The sequence below is a fragment of the Macrosteles quadrilineatus genome, unplaced genomic scaffold, assembly GCF_028750875.1.
Source record: "Macrosteles quadrilineatus isolate MER2022 unplaced genomic scaffold, UCM_ALF_1.0 Scaffold_6__1_contigs__length_79288215, whole genome shotgun sequence".
Lineage (NCBI taxonomy): Eukaryota > Metazoa > Arthropoda > Insecta > Hemiptera > Cicadellidae > Macrosteles > Macrosteles quadrilineatus.
The window spans coordinates 4,403,828-4,419,656 of record NW_026542599.1 but is presented as its reverse complement, the minus strand read 5'-3'; the positions used below and the strand labels follow the sequence as shown (position 1 = coordinate 4,419,656).

Below are 15,829 nucleotides of genomic sequence, written 5' to 3'. Positions count from 1 at the left end.
AAAACGTTCTATCTTCAAGGAAGCTTTCAATAACTCTCTGTAGGTAGGAGGGGACTCCGAACTTTCTTAGTTTATACAACAAACCATCGTGCCAAACACGGTCAAAAGCCTGACTTACATCAAGAAAAACTGCAGCAGTATGACATTTTCTTTCAAATCCTTTAATGATGTCTTCAGAAACTCTTAAAAGTTGATGTGTCGTGGAATGTTGGGAGCGAAAACCAAACTGATGAGGAGGTATTAGGGAAGCACTATCTACGTAGGAGTCTAGGCGTTGCTTAATGATTTTTTCAAACAATTTAGACAATGTGGGGAGGAGGCTAATCGGGCGATAACTATTTACTTGCGATGCAGGTTTTCCAGGTTTGTGGATGACAATTATGAGAGAATGTTTCCACATTCGCGGGAAGTATGATTTTGTGAGACAGGCATTGAACAGAGAAGCAAGGAAAGCAAGCCCTTTTCGTGGTAGATTATGTAAAATAATGTTAGGTATTCCGTCGTGTCCAGGAGTTTTCTTGATTCTTAGCGACTTGATGAAGTTAGAGATTTCAGATGGAGAAGTATATTTAATTGGCCGTTCCACCGTGATAAGTGGGCAGGAATTAACTGTGGCAACATGAGCTGAAAATTCAGGGTCTTCATATTCATCATTCGGACGAAATGAATGCTGATAGTAATCGGCTAAAACATTAGCTTTGTCTGTTTTGCTTTCATATACCTGACCATTGTTTATTAAACTGGGTATTGGGGTGCGTTCTTTCAATATTCGTTTAGTTGCGAGCCATAAGGAGTTGTTGTCATCAGAGGACAGATTTGATACATATTTGTTATGAGATTCGTATCTGAATCGGTCTAATTCCCATTTGACTCGTCTAATGAGTTGATTATATCTTCTGCGAAAAGAAGGAGTTCTGTAGCGTTGCCATAATTTGAGTGAAGAAACTGAAGATGGAAGAATTTGTGATTTTCTATAAAGAAGAGTGAAATTTTTAAAAAAATGTTCATTTAAATTTAATAATTAGTGTTTTTGCAACTTCAAAATTGAAATTTAAAATGTCAATAATAAATTAAAAGATACCTATGTAATTAAGGGAGATGAAGGTAAATCATGTATGTAAAAGTTTTATTTGAAGATTTGGTAAGTTTTTTCTCACATCAGCCTAGACAAGATTTAAAATTAATCAAAACCAAAATGGTGGTATCCACTACTTACCAGATTTAAAAGTCATAACTTAAACGTTTCTATTAAGGCTATATTAGTTGAATTTTGTTTCTAAAAGGGTTGGCAGATGTGTAACTATTATATGCAACAGATATAAAAAAAGATTAAAATGCTTCTATTTTGGGTCCTCTTCTCGTTGCAAAGCACGGGCACAACAGCTAGTAAATAATAAAGATAACAATAACCATGATGAATATTTTCGTGAAAACAAAAATAATATGGCAATGATAAATATTTGAAGTGAATAATTATTGTACATTATTACCCATCTAAATCTTCTTTTGTACTTCGTTTCATAATTTATGCCGTAATTTCAACAACATTTCGAGTCATTTTCGGACTAAGCAAAGCAAATATAAATTGTCATTCCATACGGCATTTTCACTGTACTATAAGTAGGCCTAAATACGATTATCATAAAATTTGACGACACTATCAAACATTTCAAATAATTATTTTGTAAATACTTTGCTTTGGTTGGTTAAAGCGTAGCAAATCCCCTAATTCAATTCTGTGTTTGTGTGTGTGTATGTCTGTTAGTCTGTTGGTAACGCCTTAATGTCGTTATATCTCAGTGTTTCGTGGAAAAGACAAGAGCACCTTTGTTAATTAAAAATTTCAACCGGAATAAAGTGTGCATGGTGAGGTTGGGATAGTATTTTAACTACTTTTAAACAGTGTGGAATGTATTTTAAATTATAGGCCTACCTTGAGGCAATTTTTTATCATTGGATATAAAATATAGACTAACACGATAGGGTGACATTTAATTGCGAAGCATTCGTTCTGTAAACATTGTAAACCGTCAGATATTGTATTTGCGAAGGTTTATATGTATTCCTATAAAGTAATAGCACAGACCACGGAAACCTATTACAGTATTGTATTGCCTGTGGTAATAGTTTTGCATATCTGGAAAATGCACACTAAATATGCAAACCAACTCCTGTTCTGAATTTAAAGGTTGAAGGTTTCAACTTACTAAAAGATCCCCGTACGTAGAACGGGCACACAGCTAGTGCCTGTATGATTTTAAAGAAACTCAACGTTTTTAAATTTTAACATTGGCCTTATAGGTTGCCATGATGGTTATAAAATAACGACGTATATGTAAACAAAACAAAGAATTATAGCATATGTTTAAAATCAAGTTAAAATATGACCTAAACACAGTACAAAGGATAAACATTCTGATGATAGGTTGACAGGTGATGACCACTGATCAATATGGTACGGACAGTCGTAAGTTTACATTTACGTCGCCATTTGGTAACTACCACTGATGGAATAGGTGCATGATCGTCCGTAATTTTATTTACAAAGTAGTGAGGCCATATTTTAATGGCTAAAGACACTCTCGGCGATCCAGTGAATACATTAAAATGACGTGGATCTTGATAGGTACTCTCGTTTTCCTGGATAAAATGGCGTGAAATTCCATCTTGAGTATTATAGACAGGCAGATAACATTTTTCCAATAACATATATTTTCCATACCTCAAAATTTTCTGAGCCCATTAAACTGTTTAAAAACACTTATATCTCGAAAACGGCTTGAGATATGGCAACACTTTTTAAATTCTGGCACACTACGTGGGTGTCAACTTTTGATTATGAACAGTATTACAACATAAAATAATCAAAAACTTAAAAAAATAACATTATTTTATATCGGTACAAATAACAGTTACCGAGAAAAATTTTCAAAGTCCAGACTTGTTGACACTTTTTCACACCTCAAAATTGCAAATATAATGGAAATTACAAGTCACAACTTTTAACCTGTTGTCTTGTAGTGCGGTGTTTATTATGAAACAGGTACTTGACCTGTTCAACTAAATATCCTAATTTCTCAGCTGTTTGTAATGGGATCGTTTAAAACTTGGTGGCGTTTGATAGGGTATTTTAAATGCTAAATAAAAGTGTCCATGGCTTTTTTCATAAAATCAGCAGGTTTTTGTAATTAAAGATATAAAGTTTAAAATACCCGTATTTTGAAACAGAAACATATTTTCAATTATTAATTTTTCTTAAATACATTTTAACGTATTAAAACTGTATACCGAGTTTCATAAACATATCTTAAATATCTTCAAGAAGAACTGGTAATATTGGAATTAATATAAATTTGAAATAAAAACTTCACCAATAAATTCAGAAATATTGGTGAAGTTTTTATTTCAAATTTATATCTTAAATAGTTTTCGATTCCCCACCCCTACCCTGTTAAAGGGGTTAAAAAATATTGTTGATGTAAAAAAATTGCGGAACCTATGTTAACAATTAAATCGACAAACAGAATAATTCCATCATTTCGGTTTTACAAATACAGATTTGTTTTTATATTTTTGAAATTGGTGCTTTTTCACATACATTAAATCGAATTTTGAAATACCTGTCATTTTGGCTAGGGGTGAGATATCCACCAAGGGTTTGCGTCATTATGTTTCTTTTGATAAATCCTTCAAAATGAGGGGTCACTTAATAGGGGTTGCTATTTGAAAACAATAAGTCACCCCTACCCCGCCTACCCTGTAAGGGGGGTTAACAATATTTTTGATGTAAAAAAACGGAACCTTTGTTAACATTCAATGCCACAAACATAATATTTTAATCTATTTCGGTTTAAAAAATACAGATCTATTTCAAGACTTTATTTACACACTTTATATGAATTTGAACGGTTGGTGATTTTTGACTCTAGGGACCTCAAAACGAAAAATAAATCGGTCCCAGGTCCAGGTGTTACGATAAGTACTACGGTAATAGCTTATTCTATGTATGGGAAATTCGCTAAAACACAGCAATTTTGAAACAGGATCATATTTTTTAATGATTATTTTTTCTTAAATACATTATGACGTATTAAAACTGTATACAAAGTTTCATAAAGATATCTTAAATAGTTTTCGAGAAATATCTCATTAAAAGCGCGTTCATTCAAATTTAAATAGAATCCCACGGCGCCACTTGAGGAGGAAACGCGTCGCGTCTTCCGCTACAGTGGCGCGGCAATACAGCCGCATCATGAAACAGCGCCTAGCGCAGATCCAGCTGACCGTCTGCATTAAAGTATTATATTGTCTGTGCTATTACTATCAAAAACACAATATGAAACAAGGCATGTAGTTTAAAGCTATGCCTTTAGAAATGTTTTGAAATTACAGTACACTTTAATACTTGAACAAATCGAGCAAATGCCAACCTGGTTCATCCCTAAATAACATATTTTTCATTTAGATTATTTTTAATTTAAATGGTAACCAAAAATTGGTTGGAAAATAGGCCTATACAGGGTGTCCCGGAACTCTCTACCAATATTTTAGGGCATTGTTCCTGGGTAGTTAACATACCTAAATATAATATTTAAATTGTCCGGAAGTCCTTAGTTACTCACACAGCCGCCATTTTGTTTTTTTTAGTTATTAATTTTTTTCTAAGGAATGGTTAAACATACGAAATTGAAACTTTGCACAAACATTTATGACAACTAGACAAAGCTACCAAAAGATTATGACGATTTTTAAAATTCATAAAACAAAATGGCGGCCATTTTAAATTTTGTTTCTTAAATAACTCAAAAACCGTTGATTTTACAAAAATTAAAAGGATAACTTTTTTAAGGCAATTTTATTACAAATCGATTGACACCTTAATTTTGAAAATTGGACAAGTATTAACTGATATATGGTAGTTTTAGTGATACGTAACCGCTGGAGGTTAGTTGCAGCGCATGCTGAAAGCGGTCACGTATCACTAAAACTACCATATCTCAGTTAATACTTGTCCAATCTTCAAAACTAAGGTGTAAGTCGATTTTTAATAAAATTGCCTTAAAAACGTTATCCTTGTAAATTGTTGGTAAAATCAACGGTTTTCGAGTTACTTAAGAAACAAAATTTAAAATGGCCGCCATTTTGTTTTATGAATTTTAAAAATCGTCATAATCTTTTGGTAGCTTTGTCTAGTTGTCATAAATGTTTGTGCAAAGTTTCAATTTCATATGTTTAACCATTCCTTAGAAAAAAATGCATAACTTAAAAAAACAAAATGGCGGCTGTGTGAGTAACTAAGGACTTCCGGACAATTTAAATGTGATATTTAGGTGTATTAACTACCCAGGAACAATGCCCTAAAATATTGGTAGAGAGTTCCGGGACACCCTATGTAATAAAATTTTGCAAATATAAAAATTTTCTAATCGATAAAAAATGTATTTAAATATAATATTAAGTTGTTTTCGTTTTTACATGTTTCGAGCGGTGTAAGTTCGTACTCTTTGAACACTATGTTTGAAGTAATATGGCCATATACGATATTTGTGTTTATGGCTTTGTTTTTGTTTTTACACAGACATAGTTTTCACTTAAAAACGAAACCCTGGTAAAGACACAAAAAACTGAATGTGTAAAAAATAGGGTCTGGCAGTTACAGGTATAGCCTAATCCTTCCTTCGTTAGCGACTGTCCATATGCCTTAAAGTAATGGAAAAGGTAACTTTTTAAAGGGAAATTTCTTCTTAGTCAGTTTGAAAGGATTTTGGACTATTGCATAGTTAATGACAGTTTGACCGGAGTAGTTGCCCAAGTGAGCTACAACCAATCTTTGACCCTGCTGAGGTTTCTCATCAAAATGATAATAGAGTCCTTTTTAGCATAGGTTTATGAGGCGACGAACCTAAAGGTTCAATGAGTTAAAAAGCTCTAATGGATACAACAGAGCTTTTTACGTCCCTTGGTAAAGAACAGAATCAAAACTTATAAACCTTTTCCTGTTGGTAACAAATTCCGCAAAACATAACACCATTCATTGAAACCTGTAACCCAGTACCGGCCAAGTAAAACCCAGTACTAGTACTGGCCAAGTATAACCCAGTACTGGCCCAGTATAACCCATAACTGGCCAAGTATAACCCAGTACTAGCCCAGTACAACCCAGTACCGGCCAAGGGGCCAAGTATAACCCAGTACTGGCCCAGTATAACCCAGTACTAGCCCACTATAACCCGGTTCTGGCCCAGTATAACCCGGTACTAGCCCAGTATAACCCAGTACCGGCCCAGTAATGGCCCAGTATAACCCAATACTGGCCCACTATAACCCAGTACTGGCCCAGTATAACCCAGTACTGGCCCAGTAAAGCCCAGTACTGGCCCAGTAAATCCCAGTACTGGCCCAGTAAAGCCCAGTACTGGCCCAGTTTAACCCAGTACTGGCCCAGTACAACCCAGTACTGGCCCACTATAATAACCCAGTACCGGCCAAGTATAACCCAGTACCGACCCAGTATAGCCCAGTACCGACCCAGTGTAACCCAGTACTGGCCCAGTATAACCCAGTAACGACCCAGTATAATCCAGTACTGGCCCAGTATAACCCAGTACTGGCCCAGTATAATCCAGTACTGGCCCAGTATAACCCAGTTATGGCCCAGTATAACCCAGTACTGGCCTAGTATAACCCAGCGTACACGTATTTCCAAGCGTACACAGATTACGTACATTATAGAACCTACCATTTTATAGTAGTTCATAATAATCAGTAAAATTATAGCTTCCTCTCTAATACATGGGGTGCTGTATACATGTTTAGCATGGTGTTGTAACACGGTGTTGTTGTAAATTGAACTACACCATTCTACGACATAGAACTTTTGTGTTAGTTTACCTCAAACCCACCAGTCAGCGCCTACTGCCACAGATAGACCTACAACAATGTCCTGTCTCTGAAACTACAGTGGTGGTAGTTGATACTAATATCAAACGAGAGCAGCACTTGCCACGATCAGATAACAAACAGAGGACGTACCATTGATTTATAACCAATGAATATACTATAATTAATACAACAAATAATTGTAGAAAATTAATTCTGCAAATTAAAAGTAGTTATAAAGGTTACTAAGGTAAGCAAATATGTAGCTTATTAAATAAATATATATATATATTTATAATAATCTACATATAAAGTTTTTTCCCAAAATATGGCTTTAAGTGAATTTTCCTGTAGGGAAGAAGCTATTACATGTTTTATCTATGCTATTACCGTAGGTGGCATGGTAAGACATGGACCCGGGACCGACATATTACTTTTTTTTCATTTTGATGTACCTAGAGGCCATAAAAACACACAATTCGTTAATATTATATATATATACACACGTCCGTGAATATTGAGGTTACCACCTACCCGCACAGGACAGATCCCATACATACTGTAGTTTAACCAACGACTACGATATTGGTCAACTTGCTTTCAGGCATTGACTATATGACACTTAGTGTTATTAGGTCCTATTAGTTTTAGGGCGTAGGTACTGGAATTATTTACTCTCGTTAATTTTTAACTGCCTATTAGACTTCAATAATTGTGGTATGTTTTGAAATTTTAAGAAGCCCGTTTTTACTATAGCATAGATAAAACATAATAGGTACTAGTATGTTTTATCTATGGTACTAGGTAGGAATGCGTGTACAATTGCAATGAGCTTGCAATTGTTAAACGTCATATTTTACTACACTTGGAGTACTGTAACTGTAGCGACTTGGAATCCTGGACTAGACGAACCTTTAAAATGGAGTAACATTATAGTAAGAAAGGATCATTGATAATAGTTCTCATGGGGAGATTCATGGAAGATGTATAATCAATGGTTCGATCTATCAGCTGTTTATTCTATTACAACGTGAACCTCAAAAACACTAGCCTGCCAGTGACATGAAAAAAGACAAATTGCTTATTCTTATTATTTCCAAGTCCACAAGTGAAGAGAAGATCAGAAGAACTGAAGTGAAGTGTCAGAACAAAACTGCAGAAGTGTGGTGAAGTGTAATTTTCGTTTCATTCGTTCAACATGGATAGCCTAGGGTTCACTACGATACTCGGACAGAATACGATTGAATCGATCTATCGTGACTCTGCGATATTTCTTTCTTACTGAAGTCGAATCGGTTCTTATGACGACGGAATCATCGTATCTCGTCTCGTCTCGTATCGTATCCTATGTTTGTTTACGTTTACGTGTTATGTTGTTATTGTTGACATTGTCATTTTTGTGTGACTTAGTTTAGTTGTTGGAGGTGGCCAGGTACACGATACACGTAAATTAGATTTTAAAATGGAATTAACTTTAAAAGAGATGGAAACTTGTGCAACACACATATAACAGATTTAAATTGCTATACGCCAAGGAGATTTCGGGCTATGTAAGGTTAAAGGAAGAATTTGACCAATTGGGTATGTTTGTCTGGCATCAAACTGGTTTGCTTTTTCCACGAGAAGTACAGGTAGAAATATGTTATTACCACGAATACTTTAAGTATTCGTGGCTATTAAGTTACCTAATAAATCCATTCATGTTATTGTCTCCTTGATTTGATAATTGGCTAAAATTAAATAGATTAACTTAGATTATTAACCTCTAAACCTTGAAAGTATTAATCAGAAGATTCTGAGGAGTGGCGGTAAGGTAAGTAATTGTACCTAATAAGGTTAACGTAGGGACTTGATGAAGTTTGAAAACATTTCTAGGATTATCAGTAAGATTTAATCGGTTTCTTAAGAACATTAAAGTTATGAAAGCTTAACTTAACTTAAGTCGTTTCCTAAGATGCTACTTAGTTGCAATTTTTGCAGTTGTCAGAGCGATTGAATCGATAGGTAGCCTACAAGTCTGTAGAGAACCTAACTTATAGCCTAGGCCTAACTTAACTTACTATCAGATGGAAATTCAGTTTAATATTTCTATCGTAGGCCTATCAGTCAAAGTTTTCACTTGATATAACTTGAATAACTTATTTATTTATGCTTTTCAAAAAGACTCGTTAACACGTGCTGTGGCGGTTAAGTTGGGTACTTTGGTATTATCCGGAGGCCACCCTTACACAGCGCAGTTACTTATGTTAGGTTTGGTTTTCACAAATATGTTTGTTTGCAGGACTTTCCTAATTTCTATATGAATCTTACAATACCAGATGAGTCATAAATTACTTTTGCACGCCATATCCCCTCAAGTACTTAGCCAGGTCATTGACCGGAGCATTCATCACTTGTTACCACCTGTATCTGGGGTATTTGGCGGGCAAAAGTAAGACTCATTTGGTATAGTTCAATTCATAACGAAACAAGGAAAGTTTTATAAACATATTCATGATAATCCAACTTATCATGACCGCCGCAGCGTGCTGCATACCTACTTGGCGGAGTATAGCGGCAGCGACGCATTCAACTCAATCCTCGCCAACATCGCTGCCTTTTTTTCTGGGAGACAGAACTCAAAGGCCGCTAATTGTAATCATGTCAAATTTGGACAGTCAGTCAATTAAAGCAGGTTTTTTCCTATTACAGTAGCCTATGTAGTTATTTTTGGACTCTCCAGTAAAAAATTTCTCTAAAATAATTGGTCTCCGGATAATACCAAAGTAGGCCTACCCTAAGATTTCGCTTTGGCTTAGTTCAAGTTACCGGTACGTTAGTTTTAGATAATTACAAACAAGGCCTACTGTAAGTAAATTGTATACACACAAGAGTTGATAAGTATGCTATATCTAGTAATTGTTTTTAAACAAATAAATTTACACTTGGACCTCAATTTGTAATCGTATCCTTTTTTGTAAGTTTTGTTAGCTACTTAACCTAAGTTACCGGTAAGTTAATTTTAAAGATACAGCACACTGTTATAGATTGGTGGGCGATAATATTGACTAAGTTATATATACCTACTACATACAAGTTACCTAGGTAGTGCCTAACTTATATATTATAGTCAATGGCGATAATCTACTTGAGAATCCTCATAAGTTAACATCAAATCAATATTGAAATTCAATAACTTATACGGAAAGTAAATAAAAGAAACGTCTTATAACACTTAAAACATATATTTACGCTTATACTGTTACTCACAAGACGGTAAATATACAAAAACGATGGTAAGTGGTGATCGATTTCGATTGGACACTCCAATCATCATCAGACCCAATAGGCGAATGAGTCAGACCCACGTCATTCGCCTATTGGGTCTGATGATGATTGGAGTGTCCAATCGAAATCGATCACCACTTACCATCGTTTTTGTATATTTACCGTCTTGTGAGTAACAGTATAAGCGTAAATACTTACTTACTTACTGCCGTGGCTCTTGGTACCCAAGGAGGTACTTTGCCTCGCCAACACACTGCCTCCAGACTGCACGATCCATTGCTTCATCCTCTCTTCTTCCCATTCTTCTCAGATCTCTTCTCACTTGATCTCTCCACCTCAACTTGGGCCTTCCAGGAGGTCTTCTACCCTCGGGATTGTTGTTTAGGGCGTTTCTCACTAAGGATCCCTCTTCCTTTCTTAACACATGGCCTGCCCATCTCAATCTCCTACTTCTCACCTCAGCCACAATATCTGGGTCCCTGTACAACTCTCTCAACTCCCTGTTGTGCTTAACTCTCCATTCTCCGTTTTCAAAGGTTGGTCCAAAGATTTTCCTTAGAATCTTGTTTTCGAACACTATAAGTCGTTTCTCAGTTCTCTTGCTTATCACCCAATTCTCTGAGCCATATAGTAATACTGGTCTTATTATAGTTTTGTATATACGGATTTTAGTTTTCTGTGAGAGTAGGCGAGAACTCAACAATTTGTGGCATGCCGATAAACTTTTATGAGCTGCATTTAATCTTTGCTGAATTTCAGAGTCTTCCTCATTATTATCTGTCAGCATTACTCCTAGGTAAGAGAAATTGTTTACTTTATAAAATTTGTGTCCTTCTATTTCTACATGATTCTTATTATTTAATTGGATAGCTCTTCCACATTCCATTATCTTGGTTTTGTCTACATTGATATTTAAGCCAACTTTTTTAGTGTGGTTTATGAGTTTTGAGACCATAACTTTTAGTTCTTCTTCGTTTTTGGCCACAAGTGCCACATCATCTGCAAATGCCAGGATATTAATGTTGGTTCCCATAGTAATTCCAGCTTCTAGCTTTTGTAATTCTTGTAGAGAGTCTTCCAGAGCTAGGTTGAATAACAATGGGGACAAACCATCTCCTTGTCTCACACCAGTATTTATATCAAAATCCTCTGAGAATTCTCCATTGACTTTAACCTTGCATTTAGATCCTGAAACAGTTGACTTTGATAGATTTATTAACTTTTTAGGTATTCCATACTTTTCCATTACTTTCCAGAGTTTTCCCCTAGTGATCGAGTCGTATGCTTTGGAGAAGTCAATGAAAAGGCAGAGAAAGGATTTGTTGAATTCATAATATTTTGCAATTGCCTCTTTCAATATAAAAATTTGATCCGTGGTTGATCTTCCTCTTGTGAAGCCGGCTTGATGGTCTCCTATGATATTTGATGTATACTTCTCTAGTCTTTTTTGTAAAATCTTTGATAATACTTTATAGGTGCAGTTAAGGAGGGAAATTCCTCTGTAATTGGTGCATTCTTTTTTGTCTCCTTTCTTGTGAATGGGAATGATAACTGCTTCCTTCCATTCATTCGGAATCAATTCGTTGTCCCAAATATCAATGATCAGTTTGTGGATCTCCCTTGCCAGTTCTGTGCCTCCTGCTTTGATTACTTCCGATGGGATAGAGTCCTCCCCTGGGGCTTTATTATTTTTTAATTCCTTGATGGACGTTTTTACTTCTTGAATTGTTGGGTATGGTACAATTGGATCTACATTCTGGTACACTTCCTCCTCTTCTTCTTCTTGTTCAGACTGTCTTACATTCAAAAGATCTTTAAAATGTTCCTGCCATACTTGTAGTCCTTCTTTGTTCTGCACCACCAGTTGTCCTGATTTGTTTTTAATCCCATATGGCATTGGACTGTATCCCTTCCTAAAAAATCTTATTGATCGGTAGAAGTCTCTACTGTTGTTTGCTGTCCTGTCTTGTTCAGCTTTCTCTAAGATTTGGTTTACCCATTCTCTTTTTTTCCTCCGAAGTACCTTTACTGTCTCTCTTGAGATTTTTGTGTAGTTTTCTCTATCTCTTTCTTGTTTCTTATTGAGCCAGACTTCTTTTGCTTTTTTCCTTTGTAAGACATTAGCTTTACATTCTTCGTCGAACCATGGTTTTTTGTTTTTCCTTTCCCTTTTCCCACAAACTTCTTTTGCACAGTCTTGCAGGGTCTCTTTGATGTTCTTCCAAACCTTCTCAATTCTATTTACCTCTGAGTCTTCCTGATCAAGGTTATTTAATGCTTGGAAACGGTTAGACAGTTTAAGCTGAAACTCTTTCCTTACTCTTTCTTCTCTTAACTTTTCAAAATTAATATTTGTTGCAGTTTTCTGTTTTGTTAGTTTCTCTATCTTAATTCTCTGTCGTAGATTGACTAGAATAAGGTAGTGGTCTGACCCACATTCTGCGTTCCTTATGCTACGTACATTGGTAATATGACTAGAATGTCTGAGATCTATTAGAACATGATCTATTTGGTTGTTAGTTTTTCCATTTGGTGATGTCCATGTGACTTTGTGTATGTCTTTTCTTGGAAAAGATGTACTCATTACCTTCATGCTTATGGCTACCGAGAGACTCAAAAGTCTCACTCCATTATCATTGCTGTTTGAATGAAGGCTATGTGATCCTGCAACATTTTTCCATATTTGCTCTTTGCCAATTTTTGCGTTAAAATCACCCATCATTATCTTAGTATCATAACTTGGAAGTTTCCTATATTCTTCCTCCACCATTTCATAAAAATCATCCTTAATATCATCTTCCGCATCTTCCGTAGGCGCGTAAACACACATTACAGATATATTCTTAAATTTACCTTTAATCCTAATAATACATAATCTTTCATCTTTGGCTTCAAAATATATCACAGCACTCTCAATCTTCCTGCTTACAGCAAAACCTACTCCTCTTTGGTAACTTCCATCTTCATTGCCACTATAGTAAACAATGTAATCTTTGGTATTTAGCTTTCCTGCCAATGGCCATCTTGTTTCTTGCAGGGCCACTAGATCCATCTCATATTTATTTAATTCTTCTGATAGAATGTCTATGGCTCCAGGCGCTGCTAGTGTTCTGACATTCCACGTACCAAGTCTCAAAGTCCTAAAGGGTAGCCGAAGTTCATTCCGTGTAATCCGTCCTGTGTCCGAGGCATGGTGTTGGTTTTTCGTAACTTGGTGGTTTTCCGAGGTGAGTTGTTGGCCCGACGCTCAACCCCCACATGCCCTTGGAGGACCGGGTTCGGGTTCTCTGATTTCGCCTACCTTATCAGTGCTAAGCCCACCGAAAAGGCGTTTCCCCCCCTGCACTACGGGGAAGTAACAGAGTCACCCTTGCCAATACCGTTGCTTCATCACCACTGGGGCTAGCAGTCTAGGTGCATCCGCGGTGGTATTAGCCTTTAGCAGGGGATAAGCGTAAATATATGTTTTAAGTGTTATAAGACGTTTCTTTTATTTACTTTCCGTAAATTTAATAACACGTACAATGCTGATCAAGAAGTTATTTAATAACTTATAGGCCTACATAACTTAAATAGGCTATTGATTAAACTTACTATATTTATATTTTAAGTTTATTCGATAGTTTAGGCTATATTATGTAATAAGTTATTCCATCGATAATATCTTAGCTATTCTCTTTGGAATTGTAGATTGATGTTTTAAAATTGATTAACTATAAGCTTTTTAATGTTTTTGCAGGTTCATACCCTAATCAACCGACTCTAGGCCTAGTCAGATTTCAAGTTTGCGTACCTTTAACCAACATTCGTAAAATGCATTGGAGTGTGGTCACAGATCTCTCTATTACGTAATAAATAAATCCAGCGGTGAACAGGTAAGACATTTATTTGTTTAAATTGTTAATTTATAGTAGTAACATTTTCTATACAGCCTCTGATCCCATGTAGGGTTGTCATATTAGTGGTGGTTCTAGATTAGAACGTTGTGAAGGGCTAACAGGGGTGATTAACACTAGGAGGGGGTTTCAGGGGTTGACCTTAGGAAAATCTGCTATTTTTAAAACTGTTTTTACGTCTCGGACTGTGTTCCAAAACTTCTGTCACCTATTTATGACAAAATTTATGTTTAAACTTATATTTCCAGAGTCAGTTTCTAATGGGGAGGGCTCTTGCTCCTACAGCCCTCCACCCCTTGGAACCGCCCACTGCATTATAGTATTTTAATGTGGGAAAAAATTGAGAATTAATTTAGTTGGAAGATAAAATATAACGGGACAGCAACATTGGTAGAATAGGCATATAAGCTTTAACCAATTTCATGCAAATATAGGTATTTGATTAAGGTAATGTGATCATAAATAAAAGCATCTGCGGCACTATTTAAAATCAAAATTAGGCTTAAGCCTAATACAGATAAACCATTGCTATTGCTAAAAAAACCTGCATTAGTCTTGATTTTAAAATAGGTATGGGTTATATTTTTTGTAAACCATAAGCTGTCTTTGTTCATAAAAAAAGTGAAGTTGATCTGTTAATTACTGAGAGAACCATGATTTGAGGTAGAAATAAATCTGGTCAAAAGGGACATTTTAATTAAATTATGTTAGTTTAGAAAACTGCTATCTAACTCGTACTAAAATACAAGTGAATAAAATGTTGTGGATGTTCAATGAATTTTAGCATTAGTTTGTCTGCAAATGTTAATTTCTCGAGAACATGCTCCATTCAACCCAAATAGACACTTTAAAGTTTTAACATTGCAGTCTAGCCGAGGAGAATTGTTCATTCATCCTACACGAGCCTCCTTATTTTAATAACATGTAAACATTCTCTGTTCTAGAAGACTGAAGAAGGAACATCACAGGTGCTGTTACTTAGACCTTTCTACAGCATTGATGAATATTTGTCTTGGCAGCAACTAGAGTGACTACGTTACAAGTTAAATCATCTTTCTACCGCAACTACTCCAATCAACAAAGATTTTTAATCGATAACATATTGTATTGATGCCTTTTTCAATCTTAAAAATTGTAAAATAAAGTACTCTTGTATTCTTGTATTGCATTCTTGTGTTCTTGTCCTCAATGTAAATAAGTGAACACAAATGATAGAAAAACTATTTTATATAATAATAAAAACTAAATAATTAATTGAGAGCCCTCTCGATTGGGATAACCCTATTGATATTTTACTTCTTTTATCAAAACAAATACTAAAATACTCTCTTATCGTTTTGTGTTAACTATATATAATTTAAATTATTTACAAAAACATCTTAATTATTTATTTTATTTATCTTTTATATATATTCTATTATAAATTACCACACAGTCAAGTACAAAGTTGAAGCTTGATTATAAAGTACACTAATCATAGTAGGCCTATCAGTCAACAAAACTTAAATTGTTCACACCAAGTGGGAATATAATTATTTGAAATAAGTCTTTCCATCAATAAAATCTTTAAAAAATATTGAATTGCCTTGTAAGCTCGGTAGGTACTGAAAAGTGTAGTATACTCATCACCCATTTCAATGTAAGATTTGTTCTCTTGTTTTAAAATATTTATGTTTGCTGATATAGCGTTATAAGATACAGGGAAGGTAAAGTGTGTTCTCGGTAAAATGTACTTAGATTGGTATTGAATTGTACAAAAAATTAAAATTAAAGTCAAATATCCACAA

General features: G+C 35.1%; 1 protein-coding gene across 1 annotated transcript; it reads right to left on the bottom strand.

The window, feature by feature from the left end:
- Positions 1-10,348: 10,348 nt before the first annotated feature.
- On the bottom strand, positions 10,349-12,739 carry LOC128996544 (uncharacterized). The gene is made up of 4 exons (XM_054421934.1): positions 12,734-12,739; positions 11,782-12,403; positions 11,257-11,334; positions 10,349-10,764 (listed from the first exon to the last, which is right to left on the bottom strand). The coding sequence occupies exons 1-4, from the start codon at positions 12,737-12,739 to the stop codon at positions 10,349-10,351; spliced, it is 1,122 nt and encodes a 373-aa protein (XP_054277909.1).
- Between the last annotated feature and the right edge of the window lie 3,090 nt (positions 12,740-15,829).

Excerpts from the sequence above, each read along its gene's own strand:
- LOC128996544 (XM_054421934.1), bottom strand. Across the intron at positions 11,335-11,781 it reads GGAAGTAATCAAAGCAGGAG|GATCTAAATGCAAGGTTAAA; the intron begins GCACAGAACTGG and ends CAACTGTTTCAG. Across the intron at positions 10,765-11,256 it reads TGGTGTGAGACAAGGAGATG|AGAATTGGGTGATAAGCAAG; the intron begins GTTTGTCCCCAT and ends TATATGGCTCAG.